Source organism: Microcaecilia unicolor, chromosome 11, assembly GCF_901765095.1.
Source record: "Microcaecilia unicolor chromosome 11, aMicUni1.1, whole genome shotgun sequence".
Classification (NCBI taxonomy): domain Eukaryota; kingdom Metazoa; phylum Chordata; class Amphibia; order Gymnophiona; family Siphonopidae; genus Microcaecilia; species Microcaecilia unicolor.
The window spans coordinates 186875557-186892976 of record NC_044041.1 but is presented as its reverse complement, the minus strand read 5'-3'; the positions used below and the strand labels follow the sequence as shown (position 1 = coordinate 186892976).

General features: G+C 44.9%; 1 protein-coding gene across 1 annotated transcript in view; it reads right to left on the bottom strand.

Annotated features, from left to right (window-relative positions):
* The window catches only part of NKAIN1 (sodium/potassium transporting ATPase interacting 1), a 266975-nt gene that overhangs the window by 19548 nt on the left and 230007 nt on the right, over positions 1-17420 (bottom strand). The window contains exons 5-6 of the mRNA XM_030218625.1: positions 14528-14588; positions 4547-4628 (exon numbers count right to left, since the gene is read on the bottom strand). Coding sequence (XP_030074485.1) covers positions 4547-4628; positions 14528-14588 — 143 coding nt within the window. The remainder of the gene's footprint in view (positions 1-4546; positions 4629-14527; positions 14589-17420) is intronic.

The following is a 17420-nucleotide window of genomic DNA, read 5'->3' as shown; positions in this document are numbered from 1 at the left end:
CTGCGCAGGCTTCTGTTTCTGTGAGTCTGACATCCTGCACGTATGTGCAGGACGTCAGACTCACAGAAGCAGAAGCCTGCGCGGCCACATTGGTGATCTGCAAGGGCCGACTTCTACATGGAATGTTGCTAGTGGAATAGCAACATTCCATGTAGAATCTCAAATAGTGGGAACAGTGGAGGAGTGGCCTAGTGGTTAGGGTGGTGGACTTTGGTCCTGAGGAGCTGAGTTTGATTCCCACTTCAGGCACAGGCAGCTCCTTGTTACTCTGGGCAAGTCACTTAACCCTCCATTGCCCCATGTAAGCCGCATTGAGCCTGCCATGAGTGGGAAAGCGCGGGGTACAAATGTAACAAAAAAAAAAAAAAAACCCTCTGCCCTAAGACAACTGAACAATCTATGCATTCACTGAGGTAAAGCAAGGACTGAATTAGACTTTTCCTTATGACATGGATCCACTAGCATCCTTACTTGGGAGCCTCATTCTCTGTAAATGATGGTACTAAGATTCTGCAGTATATCACCTTCAAAGCACTGGGATACTCACCATGCCACCATCAGCCAGGGTGTATTTATTTCTGCAAAGGAACTTAATTTAAAAACTGGCAAAATGTGCACAATACAGTATTTAGTCCAACTCTTAATTTCCTTCCTTGCAGTTTTCTGACAATAATGCACTGCTAAGCCAGCAAACATCTCATTTATTTAGTTCGACCCCTGAGCTCTATTAATTCATTTAAACATTAGTGACTTCCAGCGAGTAGCTGCAACCCTGATAAGCCTATTATCACACTGTCTCAAAGTAAGAAAAATGCAAGGTGTCTTACACTTCTAATCACCTCATGGTATCTCCGGTAAGAGTCCTTAGAGAGGACAAATTTAAAGCAATTTCTGTGGGTAAAATGCAGGGGCCAGTACAATGCAGTGGACAGCAATTTCAAAGTTTTGCATGTCTTTTTCCATCACAAATCTAAGTTAAAGAAAAGCAGATGCCGGTGATTATACATAATTTGTACCCTGTGGCAGCTTTCAAATCCAAAGCACATGTGTGCTTTCACTTTCAAAACCAGTACAAAGCCCAAAGGTGAAAAATACCAAGGGCCTTTAGCCCAAGACTGACAATTAACATTTTATTTTTCTCTGCTTCAATTTCTGATTGCTGCTGATCATTGGATGTGGTATATTGAAAGCAATCAACAAAACAACCATCTTTCGAAAATCTCTGAAAACATTCTTCTTCAACAAGGCCTACAATGAACACCTATAACCTCACTAAGTCACCTCACCAACACACTCAATTATGAAAGCTCACCTTATACAACTATCCTAATCACTCCCTTCCTTCTTCCCTACCTGATCGCTACACATCACTAATTGTATCTGATATCTTGTTATGACAATGTCAACAAATCTATGTAAGCCGACATTGAGCCTGCAAATAGGTGGGGGAATGTGGGATACAAATGCAATAAATAATAATAATATGAAGACAAATTAAATAAAGTTTAAAGAATTGTTCTTATGGCACATCATTTTATAACAGTATAACTATTTTTTAAAAATATGTCCGTTTTATCCTTTTTTTTTTTTTTTTTGAAACCCGTATTATCGAAACAAGATGGGTGTCCATCTTTCGTATCGATAATACGGTCGGGGACACCCAAATCTTGAAATTTAGGTCGTCCCTAGAGATAGTCGTCCTTAGACTTGGTCGTTTCTGATTTTCGGCGATAATGGAAACTAAGGACGCCCATCTCAGAAACGACCAAATGCAAGCCCTTTGGGTCGTGGGAGGAGCCAGCATTCGTAGTGCACTAGTCCCCCTGACATGCCAGGACACCAACCGGGCACCCTAGGGGGCACTGCAGTGGAATTCAGAAAAAGCTGCCAGGTACATAGCTCCCTTAACTTGTATGCTGAGGCCCCCAACCCCCCCAAACCCCACTACCCACAACTGTACACCACTACCATAGCCCTTATGGGTGACGGGGAGCACCTAGATGTGGGTACAGTGGGTTTCTGGTGGGTTTTGAAGGGCTCACATTTACCACCACAAGTGTAACAGGTAGGGGGGATGGGCCTGGGTCCGCCTGTCTGAAGTGCACTGCACACACTAAAACTGCTCCAGGGACCTGCATACTGCTGTCATGGAGCTGGGTATGATATTTGAGGCTGGCATAGAGGCTGGCAAAAAATATTTTTAAAATGTTTTTGAGGGCGGGAGGAGGTTAGTGACCACTGGGGGAATAAGGGGAGGTAATCTGGTTAGTTCGGGCACCTTTTTGTGGCTTGGTCGTAAGAAAAAAAGGACCAGGTAAAGTCCAGGGACGCCCTTTTTTTTTCCATTATCGGTCGAGGACGCCCATATGTTAGGCACACCCAAGTCCCGCCTTCGCTATGCCTCCGACATGCCCCTGGGAACTTTGGTCATCCCTGCAATGGAAAGCAGTTGGGGACGCCCAAAATCGGCTTTCCATTATACCGATTTGGGCAACCCTGTGAGAAGGACTCCCATCTTACGATTTGTGTCAAAAGATGGCCATCCTTCTCTTTCGAAAATAAGCCTGATAGCCATTTATCTTCCGATGAATATCGCTGGTTAGCGCTTAGCAGCTAAATGGTTATATTGTGTGATATAACTGGCTACCCGCTAATATTCAGCACATCTCCGGCCAAGTTTGGTGGCCAAATTAGGCTGCCAAAATAGCTGGAATATCTTTGGCTGGTTTAAATTTAACTGGCCAGTGCTGAATATCAGCTTGGCTGCTTAAATTTAAACTGGCCAAAAAATATCTGGATATTCAGTGCATGGCAGCCTTTAGCGCAGTTTAGTAAACAGGAGGGTAAGTGTGTACTTGTGGCCATGGAGGGCTATGTCAGGCTTGTGAGTTCTTGTAACAAGTACAGCACTGCTGAGCCTGGAACTCAGACCAGGTTCTGCTTGGCGGCTGGACAACCCCAGGTTTCACCTGCGCTGACCGCCGTTCCCCAGAGGTTGAGCCCCTAGGTGCAGGTGGCCTGAAGGACTTATGGGATGGATCTGGAAGCGGGTTGATGAATGTATCGGCCAGGTAGGTAGCAGGTCAAGAGAGTAATCCAGGTACAAGCGGCAGTCAGTAGGCAGGCAAGAGAGTAATCCAGGTACAGGTGAAAGTCAGTAGGCAAGCGGCAGGCAAGAGAGTAATCCAGGTACAGGTGAAAGTCAGTAGGCAGGCGGCAGGCAAGAGAGTAATCCAGATGCAGACGAAAGTCAGTAGGCAGGCAAGAGAGTAATCCAGGTACAGGCAAGTCAGTAGGCAGGCAAGAGAGTAATCCAGGTAGAGGCGAAAGTCAGTAGGCAGGCGGCAGGCAAGAGAGTAATCCAGGTAGAGGCGAAAGTCAGTAGGCAGGTGGCAGGCAGAAGGGTAAACCAGGTACAGGCAAAGTCAGCAACGAGGGACCAGTAGATAAGAAGCAAACTACAGAGTTAGAAACACCTACCAAAGTAGAAGCCAAAGCATGGAGTCCAGGGAGAGCTCAGATGATAAAGTGCTGGCGTCTGACATCAGCAGGTAGAAGGGGCACAGCCACAGGACAAGAGCAGGGGAAGGAGCAACCAGAATACCAATAGGAGAGAAGCCAGGCAGAGGAAGAGCAGACCCAGGTGGGTGGAAGCAAAGCAATCAAGGAGCCTGGAAGCCAGGCAGAGAGAGAGAGAGCAGAAACAGGTGCATGGAAGCAAAGCAATTAAGGAGCCTGCAACCACCGCTTTCTGAACAAACCCAGAGAGGACTACACACACATGGCTCAGGCAGTGTCAGTCAAGTGTGCATGTCAACGGGATCCCTACAGCCCGAGGACGCCGCTTGCGTTGAGGTAGGGGACATGACAGGCTAAGAGACTTTCCAAAGACTACAAGGAGAATGAGTTGGATTTGAATGCTAGTCTCTGTGGTTTTCAGTGTGCTGCTCAAACCACTAGGCCACTCCTTTACTCCACTCTCTAAAAAAATGTTGACAACTTTTTGCAATGTCAGTCTGATATTATCAATGCATAGGAACTCTAAAGGAGGGAAGAGATAGACTTATGGATGGGCAGACTGGATGGGCCAAATGGTCTTTATCTGCTCTCATTTTTTCTGTTTCTATGGATGTCAAGCAACCACAACGTTGCCAACTTAACATCCTGAGCATCAAACAGAATCATCACAATTTCGACTTTCAGATGCCATCACCAGGCAGACTACCTCTTATCCTATAGAACAGTGCTTCCCAAATTCGGTCCTGGAGTACCCCTTGCCAGTCAGATTTGCAGGATATCCACAATGAATATGCATGAAAGAGATTTGCATATGATGGAGGCAGTGTATGCAAATCAAGTTCATGATTATGGTCCGGCATTGAATATCCAGGCTGACCGCCAACTGCTGGAGTTACCCAGGCTCCCTCCCGTGTCTTTAGTAGCTAAAATTTCTGTGAAGGGCAGTACAGCGATCCACAGTTTCTAAACATGCTTTTCCACATGCATACTAACACAACACACAAGCTCCTTCTCTCTTTCTACTCACGTGTATAAAGGCTGCAACTGTAGATGAGACGTCTTCTGAGGGGCTTGATAGCCGTATGAATCAAAACCTCCAATAAAGTCAACTGGGACACAGAAAGAGAAATAAATGTCATCAGATACCCAAGGTTGGAATAAAGACACAAGGAAATCTGGAGTTTAATGTTTTGCACTGTCAAGCAGGAGACCAAGGGCCCTTTTTCTAAGCCACATAGGCACCTAAGTGCGCCCAACGTACGTCGATTTAGAGTTACTGCCCGTCTACCGCGTGGCCCTTTCAAAAGAAAACAGCAAAAGCAGAGGCTGACAAATGTACAAACCAATAGGGAGATAATATCAAAGAGCAGTTTATTCAGAATATTCATATCAAGGACCCGACACGGTCCGTGTTTCGGCGCCAAAACGCATGCCTCAGGGGTCACAAACAACTTTCTCTGAAAAGAAGCTGATTGGCTTGGATAAATCCTTTTTTTTTTTTTGTATGCACGTGGTTATATAACAGTTTAATCCACGGACGGAACAAAAAGACAACAGCAAACAACACTTTTTTCCTGTCACAAGGTGTTGCTTGCAGAGAAAGTTGTTTGTGACCCCTGAGGCAGGCGCTTTGGCGCCGAAACACGAACCGTGTCGGGTCCTTGATATGAATATTCTGAATAAACTGCTCTTTGATATTATCTCCCTATTGGTTTGTACATTTGTCAGCCTCAACTTTTGGAGTCAGGGAGAAGCCAGTAGCTGTGGGAACGCCGGAAATATTTATTTATTTGATGTTTATATCCCGCATTATCCAAAAGACATTAATTGGTTCAATGTGGCTTGCAATAGTGAAAGACTGATAACAATTATACAACGGACTATCAATAAAAGTTGTACATCTTACGAAGAAGATAAGCAACATACTTAAGTTTAATTAGTAGTAGTAGCATAACAGTGGTCATTAAAGAGAGACATATTAACATTTGGACAATTATAAAGACTGATACTTTTAATCTGTTTAATCTTTTTTGTATTGACCATTAATATAGGAACTTATCCCTAATCGACCTACCAACCAGGAACTCTAACAGCTCATCTCGTACGTTCCTGAATCTCCACTATCCCAACTGTAAGGGATTGAAATACAAACTAAAATGCGCATCTAGCTTCTCCTACATATGCACGCAAATTTGGAATGAATTACCAAAATCCATAAAAATAACCCACAACTTAGTGAATTTCCGTAAATTATTGAAAACCTATTTATTTAAGAAAGCATACAATAATATTGTTTTTTGCTAAAGTATCTTGATTTGTAGTTTTAATGTTCCTAATTTTTCAAGTTAATCTTTTACGAACGAAATTAACCTAATACCTTTCAATTCTTATTATAAGTTAAACTTTCCTTCCTGTAACCAAATTCACTCTGTATCCTCTACCTTAACTATGTATTTCTCTTCTCCGGAACTGGTATTCACCATTTACGGATCTATGTAAGCCACATTGAGCCTGCAAATAGGTGGGAAAATGTGGGATACAGATGTTAAAAATAAATAAATAACTTAGTGATGAGGAAGGCCTTTAAAAGTTTGCGGATGATTATGTAATTATTAATATTCAGTGCCAATGCCCGCGTAGTTAACTGGGTAGGTAGGACCACACAAAATCAGTCCTAATATGCCCACTTAGCTATGCAGGTGACAGCACAGAATAACGGCCAGCACCCAAATAGCTTCTGGGTACTGGCCTACCCCATGTCAGTCTCCCTTTCCTCCTGACCCTCCCCAATAGGACCCTACTCCCTACCCCCTCCCAGACCCTACCCAGCTTGAAAGCCCCCCCCCCAGCATGATCCAATCCTCCTGAACCAGTCAAGTATCCTCCCATATGACCTAATTCCCCAACCCTCCATAACCAGTTAACCACTTCCCCCCATATAACACAATCCCCACTCTTGACCTACTGAACCAGTCAAGCAGCCCCAATACGACCCAATCCCCCCAACCAAAGAGGCATGGTGGTCCCACTGGCCTACCTGACCATCCCTGGTGGTTCAGTGATTATGACGGACAGGAGCAAACCCTACGGTCTCCTACTCCTAGTGGCTCCAGTAGCCAAATGGCTCCAGGCACATTACAACACCAGGGTAATATCAGAAAAGGAACATTTCATCAAGCACTGCTCCAGAACATACTATAAAGAGAATTCCTAGACCATAATACATTATCATCCTAGAAATCAGAATGTGCTCCAAGCCATTCCTCTGGACCTAAGCTGCCCCTTTAGGTTAATATTCAGCGCTCTCTCGTGCATTTCCAATGCTAATAAGATATTCTAGTACAAAGAAGCATTTAAATTTCAATTATAGCAGCATTAATAGTAGCAACTGTATTGAATGCATGAGTTTACTAGAAAAGCAGGTGATGATTGGAATATAAACCAAGGACAGACAGATCTTGGCAAAACATAAACCAAAGTATAGACATCGTTTACAATGGCAGTCTAGCCACCTCAGCTGTGGAACCTTATCAAACATGCTCTGAATTTATTCAGATTCACAAAAAAGGAGACCTGAGGTGTATTTTCAAGGCACTTAGACTTACAAAGTTCCTTAGTAACCTATGGAACTTTGTAAGACTAAGGCCCAGATGCATTAAAGACATTGGTAATTCCCGTTCCCTACCGATTCCATAGCGAATCGGTAGGGAACGGGAATGCATCAACGATAGGGAATGCAAATGAGCTACTCGTTGTAGCTCACTTGCATTCTCTAGTCCTTCGGTACCTGAGTCGGAGAATCGGGACGTCCCTTTAGATTAGGCTCCTCTTCCTGGTCTCTTCAGCCAATCAAAGCGGACTTAGCTGGCTGTTGTCAGCGAAACGCACTCTGATTGGCTGAAGAGACCAGGAAGAGGAGCCTAATCTAAAGGGACGTCCCGATTCTCCGGCAACCAGGAAAACATAAAAGTTTTGCTGTGGAGGGGCGGCGAAGACAAAATAGAAGGGGCGAAGAAACACCAGCGCTGGCAGAGCTAAAAAAAAATGCGAAAAAAAAGACGTCTCTCAGAAGCGCATGGAGAGTACGTCCTTAAAGGACGCCCCTCACATGCGCTCCCTGCTTTTTTTTTTTTCTTTTTTACCTTTTTTGGGGGCCCTTTTCCTTTCCGATTCCCTCACAGGAGCCCTAACGAGAGGTCAGACATCTCGTTAGGGTTCCTACGGTAAGGGAATCGGAAAAACGGTAGTGCATCTCATTATAATGGGCTGCAATGGTAGTGCAGCTCATTATAATAGCTTTTCAATCATTTGCATTCCGTTTTCGTTGCCTGCTACCATGGCAGGGAAAATGCCCTTAGTGCATGCCCGGGGTGAACTACTTGCTTTTTAAACTGCCTGGAACCAGTTTAAAATGCAAGTTGTGAGCTCGTTAGGTTTTGTGCATCTGGGCCTAAGTACTTTGAAAATGAGTCCCTTAGTAACTGGGAGGAGTTTACAGAAACTTCACAGTTGGAGCCGGGAAGACTTTGCCTCCCCACACATGTTATATGGGGTGTCTTAGTTTAAAATATAGAACAGGAAAAGTTCTCTACGATGACGAATCACAGAAGGCAAAAGTAGAGACTAATAGACGATTCACCACTGGAGACGTGAGTCCAACAGTCTTTATTATATCAGAGATAGCGACCCGACACAGGCCGTGTTTCAACGCTAAAACGCGTCTGCATCAGGGGTCAATAAATACACCAAGTAATGAATGCAAAACGAAGAGTCCTACTTGTATATGTGTTGTCAACTCACTGATCACGTAGCACCAAACAGAATATGCTGGATATTTGCTCTGATAGTTTGTATCCAGCATATTCTGTTTGGTGCTACGTGATCAGTGAGTTGACAACACATATACAAGTAGGACTCTTCGTTTTGCATTCATTACTTGGTGTATTTATTGACCCCTGATGCAGACGCGTTTTAGCGTCGAAACACGGCCTGTGTCGGGTCGCTATCTCTGATATAATAAAGACTGTTGGACTCACGTCTCCAGTGGTGAATCGTCTTTTGCCTTCTGTGTCTAAGTTTAAAGCACTAGAATCTATCCCAAAACTAAATATACATCAGAACAACAACGGGGAAATTTCACACAGTTTGTCTTAACCAAGACATGTTAAAAATCGCTTGGCAGGCAGTATTAAGCAGAGGTACTTTTTGTCCCATAAAATACCACCTCTTTGGTTTCCTGGATAAACATCTTAATGAAGTGGCGACACTCCAGATGAAACTTCCCAGTCCACAAGACCATACTAAAGAGTGTAATAACCTGGGTAAAATGCCAGCTGAATTACAGAGTAGGAGAAAAGGATAAAGCCGTTCTCCAAGGTGCTGAAACCAAGCTGTAGTCCCTGGACACAAAGCAGTTAGGTGCAACAGCCAAGCGAGGCTCTCAACGCTAAGCCTCTCCTGGGCTGCTGCTCAGAATTCGGTACCATCTGGAACAGCGCCTGATCCATACCGTGGGGCAGCACTGAAAAATAGCTCCCCAATGCTCAACCATAAAAAGATGCAAATGATATGCGCACTGCTTGACTGAAAGCAAGGAGGGGGGGAACCTGCCTGGTGCATGTTTGCAATAAGCACAGCTTTTGTCCGTATGCACCAGGCAAACCAGGATGCAAAGCACACATCGGCACCCTTCTTCTATGCATTTAAATATAAGCTTTTCAAAAACATTTTTCAACTGAAAAGCTTATAGTTATAGAAAATAGGCATCAATGTGTGCTTTCACTTTCAGGTTTGCTCTGACTCACGTACACTTGTCTGTCACTGCCAGTGCTTAGAGGCTTGCATGGGGTTCTTTCTGATCTCAAATTAAATAAAAACTGGCAACCTTTAAAGAAAAAAATCAAGGGAAATCTCTTCAAATACCCCAATGTGTGCTCCGAGCTGGCGTTAGGTTTTCGGCAGGAAGGCTGGCTTTATTTTGTGTGCTGTCCTCTGAGCATTAGGAGGGCATAGGAAATAACCTCATTAACATCTGTTTGACTACATTTTTTTTGTTACATTTGTACCCCGCACTTTCCCACTCATGGCAGGCTCAATGCGGCTTACATGGGGCAATGGAGGGTTAAGTGACTTGCCCAGAGTCACAAGGAGCTACCTGTGCCAGAAGTGGGAATCGAACTCAGTTCCCCAGGACCAAAGTCCACCACCCTAACCACTAGGCCACTCCTCCACTGTTGCTACTATTTGAGATTCTACATGGAATGTTGCTATTCCACTAGCAACATTCCATGTAGAAGTCGGCAGTTGCAGATCACCAATGTGGCTGCGCAGGCTTCTGCTTCTGTGAGTCTGACGTCCTGCACGTACGTGCAGGACGTCAGACTCGCAGGACGTCAGACTCACAGAAACCTGCGCAGCCTTCTACATGGAATGTTGCTAGTGGAATAGCAATAGCAACATTCCATGTAGAATCTCCAATAGTATCTATTTTATTTTTGTTACATTTGTACCCTGCGCTTTCCCACTCATGGTAGGCTCAATGCGGCTTACATGGGGCAATGGAGGGTTAAGTGACTTGCCCAGAGTCACAAGGAGCTGCCTGTGCCTGAAGTGGGAATCGAACTCAGTTCCCCCAGGACCAAAGTCCACCACCCTAACCACTAGGCCACTCCTCCGTTATTAGTGCTATTTGCACTAATGTTTGGTGCGCTCACTGTCTACTGCACTACAGCTCTCTGAGCATTCTGCATCACTAACGCCAGCACTACTCCGGCACGGATCGCCTCTAGCACCGGCGTTGAGCATCGGCCCATCTCAGAAACTAATTCCAGCAGATTGTTTGAAATGTTAATTATAATGAACTAGGCTTCGCTCATTAGTTTAATCTCACAATGCCATATATCAGCTAAGCAGTGAAGCAGGACCAATCAACTCTATGGTACACAACATTTGCATCAATGAGAACTCATAATAGAGCTGTAGCAATATTTGCATAGTGATATCACATTGCTGTATATTGTTAAATTGATGTCACTGACATACAGCATCTCCACCGAGACACTTGAAGACAGTTTCCCGGCTCCATCCCCCACTCTGCATCTGATATCACTCACAATGCCTGCACTAAGGGTAAGTCAGTTTGTTTTGCCTTCTGTAAGGTTCCTTGTGTAAAACCAAGGAACTGCTTGCTTTAACTAAGCCTTTTAGTTAAAATCCATACTCTGAGTCTGTGCTATGAGCCGAGGACGATCCATTTTGGACCTTTGGTCTGAGACTGAGAACCTATACAATAAGGGGTGTGTCGAGTTAACCCTTGTCATATGGCCTCCTTTAGGGACACAATTGTATAAGGATCATTGCAAAGGCAGTAAAATTGCCCCTTCCTTCCCCCCCAAAATTAGATGAACTGAATAATTTGCGCCTCCAACGTTCTGAAGCTGACTCCGTGGCAGACTGCAGTGAAGGGTTCGTAAGGGTTCGCAACTCTGTAACAATCTCTCTCTGTGTCCCGCCCTCGCGTCAAAACGTGATGACGTCGAGGGCGGAACAGTGAGAGGGAAGGGAACGCTGCAGAGTTGCTAGGCAAAGGAACGCGACGTCACCAGCATGAGGGACGTATCCGAGGCTGTTCTGCACATGCGTCACTTCACAGGTCTCTCCCGAGCCACCCAGCGATTCTCCTCTCTCCTCTGCCCTCCTCCAGCCACCCAGCGATTCTCCTCGCTCCCCTGATTACCTCCGTCGAAGCAGCCGCGTCATTGAAAGCCCTGCCCGTCTCCAGCCTTCCCTTCGAGTTCATTCCCTCGGAGTCCCGCCTTCTGATGTCATTTCCTCTTTCCGCGAGGGCGGGCAGGGGAGAGAGGAGAATCGCTGGGTGGCTGGAGGGGGGGGGCAGGGGAGAGAGGAGAATCACACACACACTCTCTCACAGACACACTCGCACCCAGTCTCACTCTCTCTCTCTTCTGTCACACACACACACTCGCACAATCACTCTCACACACACTCTCTCTCTCAAACATACACACTCCGAGGAAAACCTTGCTAGCGCCCGTTTCATTTGAGTCAGAAACGGGCCTTTTTTACTAGTTAACAATATAAAGCAGCTACATGTTTGATTCCAAGATGCTTTCTAAAGTTAGGGTTGATTTTTTAAAAACTTTAGCAACAATGAAATAGTTTTCCTCGCTGTATGGCCTAGGCAGTGCAACATCCTAATTCACGTCACCTTAGTTATTGAATCTGTAGGTTCATAGGTGAAGTCAGGGGAAGATCAATCCTTTCTCAGAATGGACAGGCACATCTCTGATTAGTGTGTATTTCAACAGACTAGCACACTCAGTAATAGGCCAGTCTCTGAGTTGTATGAGGAAACTAAAGGCTGTTCCAGTTTCTTTCAATCAAATAAGTATTTTCTTTTTTTTTTTTCTGTTTACACCTGGGCTCCTTAGCCTTGTTTTGTTTCCCAGAATGCTGTTAAAGGGAGCCTTCTGACTAGGATTAACTTAGAATTAAAAATATTTAATATTGATATTTATAGTATGGCAGCGTACCCAGGAGTGGCCTAGTGGTTAGGGTGGTGGACTTTGGTCCTGGGGAACTGAGGAACTGAGTTCGATTCCCACTTCAGGCACAGGCAGCTCCTTGTGACTCTGGGCAAGTCACTTAACCCTCCATTGCCCCATGTAAGTCACATTGAGCCTGCCATGAGTGGGAAAGCGAAATGTAACAAAAATAAAATAGATACTATTGGAGATTCTACATGGAATGTTGCTACTATTGGAGATTCTACATGGAATGTTGCTATTCCACTAGCAACATTCCATGTAGAAGGCTGCGCAGGCTTCTGTGAGTCTGACGTCAGACTCACAGAAGCAGAAGCCTGCGCGGCCACATTGGTGATCTGCAAGGGCCGACTTCTACGTGGAATGTTACTAGTGGAATAGCAACATTCCATGTAGAATCTCAAATAGTAGCAACAGTGGAGGAGTGGCCTAGTGGTTAGGGTGGTGGACTTTGGTCCTGGGGAACTGAGGAACTGAGTTCGATTCCCACTTCAGGCACAGGCAGCTCCTTGTGACTCTGGGCAAGTCACTTAACCCTCCATTGCCCCATGTAAGCCGCATTGAGCCTGCCATGAGTGGGAAAGCACGGGGTACAAATGTAACAAAAATAAAATAGATACTATTGGAGATTCTACATGGAATGTTGCTACTATTGGAGGTTCTACATGGAATGTTGCTATTCCACTAGCAACATTCCATGTAGAAGGCTGCGCAGGCTTCTGTTTCTGTGAGACTGATGTCCTGCACGTACGTCAGACTCAAAGAAGCAGAAGCCTGCGCGGCCACATTGGTGATCTGCAAGGGCCGACTTCTACGTGGAATGTTACTAGTGGAATAGCAACATTCCATGTAGAATCTCAAATAGTAGCAACAGTGGAGGAGGAGTGGCCTAGTGGTTAGGGTGGTGGACTTTAGTCTTGAGGAACTGAGTTCGATTCCCACTTCAGGCACAGGCAGCTCCTTGTGACTCTGGGCAAGTCACTTAACCCTCCATTGCCCCATGTAAGCCGCATTGAGCCTGCCATGAGTGGGAAAGTGCAGGGTACAAATGTAACAAAAATAAATGTAATACAGCTATTTCCAATAGTTACAATGTCCCTGATACTAAAGAGTGTTCACTGTAAGAATCAGCATAAAAAGGTTAAATGACTCACTCCAGAAACAGAGTAGGAAACCACTAGACCACATTCATAATCTATCATTATAATAATTATTAGTGTTTCTGTGTCGTTTTTTTGTCACAAACCTTTGAGTTCTGGAGGGAATCACCAACCTACAACTCCATCACAAAATCTTTCACATTGTATGAACCTCATTACTGGAAATGCCACCAAACCCAGAGCTTGAGAGGGAAGGGAATGAGACTTGATACACTGCCTTTTTTGTGTTTTGTTTGCAACTATATTCAAAGCGGTTTACATAGTATGTACAGGTACTTATTTGTACCTGGGGCAATGGCATCACAAGGAGCTGCAGTGGGAATTGAACGCAGTTCCCCAGGATCAAAGTCTGATGCAGTAAGCACTAGGCTACCCGTCAGGATTCTGGAATCTTGCTATTCTTTGGGGTTCTACGTGGAATGTTGCTACTCTGAGATTGTGCATTGAATCTTGAAAATGGGACTTGATATACTGCCTTTCTGTGGTTTCTGCAACTACACTCAAAGTGGTTTACATAGTATATGTGAGGAGTGGAGGAATGGCCTAGTGGTTAGAGCACCGGTCTTGCAATCCAGAGGTGGCTGGTTCAAATCCCACTGCTGCTCCTTGTGATCTTGGGCAAGTCACTTAACCCTCCATTGCCTCAGGTACAGACTTAGATTGTGAGCCCTCCTGGGACAGAGAAATATCCAGAGTACCTGAATGTAACTCACCTTGAGCTACTAAGGTGTGAGCAAAATCTAAATAAATAAAAAAAATAGTATATGCAGGTATTTATTTGTAGCTGGGGCGCAATGGAGGGTTAAGTGACTTGCCCAGAGTCACAAGGAGTAGCAGTGGGACTCAAACCCAGTTCCCCACAATCAAAGACCACTGTACTAGGCTACTCTACTGTACTAGGCTACTCTACTCCTCCACTAGCAACATTCCATGTAGAATCTGAACTAAGGAAATGGGACGGAAATGGAGGGTTGTGACTTGTGCAAAATCACAGGATTTGAACCCAGTTCCCCAGGATTGAAGTCTACTGCACTAACTACTAGGCTACTCCTCCACAGGAGATAGAATGCAGCCCTGTCTCCTTCACAGATGATCCAATATCTTTGGCTGTGGTTCTACTGCTCGTTTGATAACATGATGCCTCTTACTTGCATTTCATCTTTCATCAGCTTTGACAGTACTTCTGTGCCCGGTGTAATCAATGCCACCAATGGAACCCTTTATCCTTGCTCATCCCACAGTATAACCAGCAAGGACTCTATGACTAATAGCCAAACTACTTACAGCTGTCTTCTTCTTCCAGAAAGACTTTGCTGACATAGCAGGCGTAGACAAATCCAAACAGCTTTAAGAAATAAAAGAGAAAGAGACGGAATTTAAAAACTATGGGTAGAGTTAGCAAGAAATATGATGCACACAGTCTCAATGCCGGGTGTAGTAGCAAAAACAAGGAAGCATGTGAATTCGTTTTGTTCTTTCGTCCCAAGTCTCATTAAACCCAACAGATATATTTTTACTCTGAACCCTTTTTCTTTGGATACAGCCGTTTCCTCTTGATCTATTAGGCTTCCATTCAGTGCCATGAGCTTTCCTTTGAAACTACTAAGGGACTTTCCCCCCCTATTTCATTCCGGCTCCTAACTCACCTACACCCATCATTTCAGGTACAGCCTTAAGACAACCAAAAATATAAATGGCAAGTGACCGACTCACCTGCAAATGCGCGGTAGAGTCGGGACGCTGAGAGTGTAGAAGTCCAAGCCTCGTCTCCACCAGCAGTACAGCCCAATAGGGAGGCGGGCTTGGACATGGGCGTGGAAATCGGAGGAGGAGGGAGCAGGGAGGTAAGGAGGGGGCGGAACTGAGGGACACAGACGCTGGGGGGAGGGCAGGAGAGAGAGCAGGGTTGGTGGAAGGGGGGGGGGGGGGAGGCCATAGGAAAACAAAAAACTAGCCCGTTGTTATGGGCTTAACAGCTAGTGGTTACATAACAGGACTCCTTCAGGAATCCTACAGTTATGGGCAGCAAATCTAGCCACTAGGTGTCACCACTGCACAGTGACTGGGACTCTTCACTCCAGGGGACTTTGAATGCTGCCTCAGCAGTAAAAACAGGCAGTGGAAGTCCTGAACTGGGAATGAAACCCAGGTAACTCCACCTTGAAAGCCCTACCACTTTTTTTTCCCCCTGAAAGAAGAGACATATAAGGAGAAAGAGGGTAAAATGAGAAATAAAATATATTTTAATGACTTTGAGAAACAATAACCAGTAGGATGCTCTTATAGAATTAAAAAAATAAAACTTGGAATCCCTGTCTCCTCAGCTCGAAACCTTGGAGTCATCTTTGACTCTTCTCTCTCCTTCTCTGCTCATATCCAGCAGACCGCCAAGACCTGTCGTTTCTTTCTTTACAACATCCGTAAAATCCGCCCCTTTCTTTCCGAGCACTCTCCAAAACCCTCATCCACACCCTTGTCACCTCTCGTTTAGACTACTGCAATCTGCTTCTTGCTGGCCTCCCACTTAGTCACCTCTCCCCTCTCCAGTCGGTTCAAAACTCTGCTGCCCGTCTCGTCTTCCGCCAGGGTCGCTTTACTCATACTACCCCTCTCCTCAAGACCCTTCACTGGCTCCCTATCCGTTTTCGCATCCTGTTCAAACTTCTTCTACTAACCTATAAATGTATTCACTCTGCTGCTCCCCAGTATCTCTCCACACTCGTCCTTTCCTACACCCCTTCCTGTGCACTCCGCTCCATGGATAAATCCTTCTTATCTGTTCCCTTCTCCGCTACTGCCAACTCTAGACTTCGCGCCTTCTGTCTCGCTGCGCCCTACGCCTGGAATAAACTTCCTGAGCCCCTACGTCTTGCCCCATCCTTGGCCACCTTTAAATCTAGACTGAAAGCCCACCTCTTTAACATTGCTTTTGACTCGTAACCACTCGCCTCCACCTACCCTCCTCTCTTCCTTCCCGTTCACATTAATTGATTTGATTTGCTTACTTTATTTATTTTTTGTCTATTAGATTGTAAGCTGTTTGAGCAGGGACTGTCTTTCTTCTATGTTTGTGCAGCGCTGCGTATGCTTTGTAGCGCTATAGAAATGCTAAATAGTAGAAGTAGTAGTAGTACATGGTTACATTCTAATAAACACGGACAGTTCTGAAAAAAATGGGAACCACCCCCTCTCCCCCATATATTTGCTGAACAGGGAAGCAGTACAAATAAGGTGAATGGCTGTAGGTTTTGCTCCCACGAGACCTTGTTAAATCATTTTAAAAAGGATCTCCAAGATTTCAGATTCTCCATGGGTTCTGTGCACACAGTTGTCCTAGCAGAGATCAGTTTTGAGAGCATGGGGCTCCTCCATTGGCTTAGCAAGAAAGGAGTTCATGGATCCGTGCACACAGAAATCCTTTAACAAATGTAGGGCACAACTTAAAAACAAACAAAAAAACAGCAGCTCAATCAGAGCCAAAACTTGGGAATATTTTGCCTGTTTTATACCCCCCTCTCAAAGTACCTGGTCTGACCATTTCAGATACAGTCATTGGCTGAGAAAGCCATCCATCAGGCCTCCTTCTGAAAATTACAGGCACAGGTCCTCAGTCCAGTCGCTAGGCATCACCAGGTCCACATCATCCCTAGTCCCACCTGATCCCAGGGAGCAGAAGATCCAACCTAGTGATCAAACTACAGCCATTCTCCATGCCAGTTATCAATAGAAATTAAACAAAATAAAACATGGAAAAGAAAATAAGATGATACCTTTTTTATTGGGCATAACTTAATACAATTCTTGATTAGCTTTCGAAGGTTGCCCTTCTTCGTCAGATCGGAAATAAGCAAATGTGCTAGCTGACAGTGTATATAAGTGAAAACATTCAAGCATTACTATGACAGTCTGACAGGGTGGGAGGATGGGGGTGGGTCGGAGGTATGCATGGGGACATCAAAGCATATCATTGATATTCTAACAGGATGGGTGTGGATAGGTGAGGGGAGGGTGATCAACAGAGACATACAGCTTTATGGTTTATAATGGGCTAGGAACCCCAGATCCTTGTTAAGTCCTTTCTGTTGGGTGTTAAAATATTCAATCATTCTGACTTCAAAGGTCTTACGTTCTTGTATGGTTTTAAAGTTACCTTTCAGGATTCTCACGTAAGACCTTT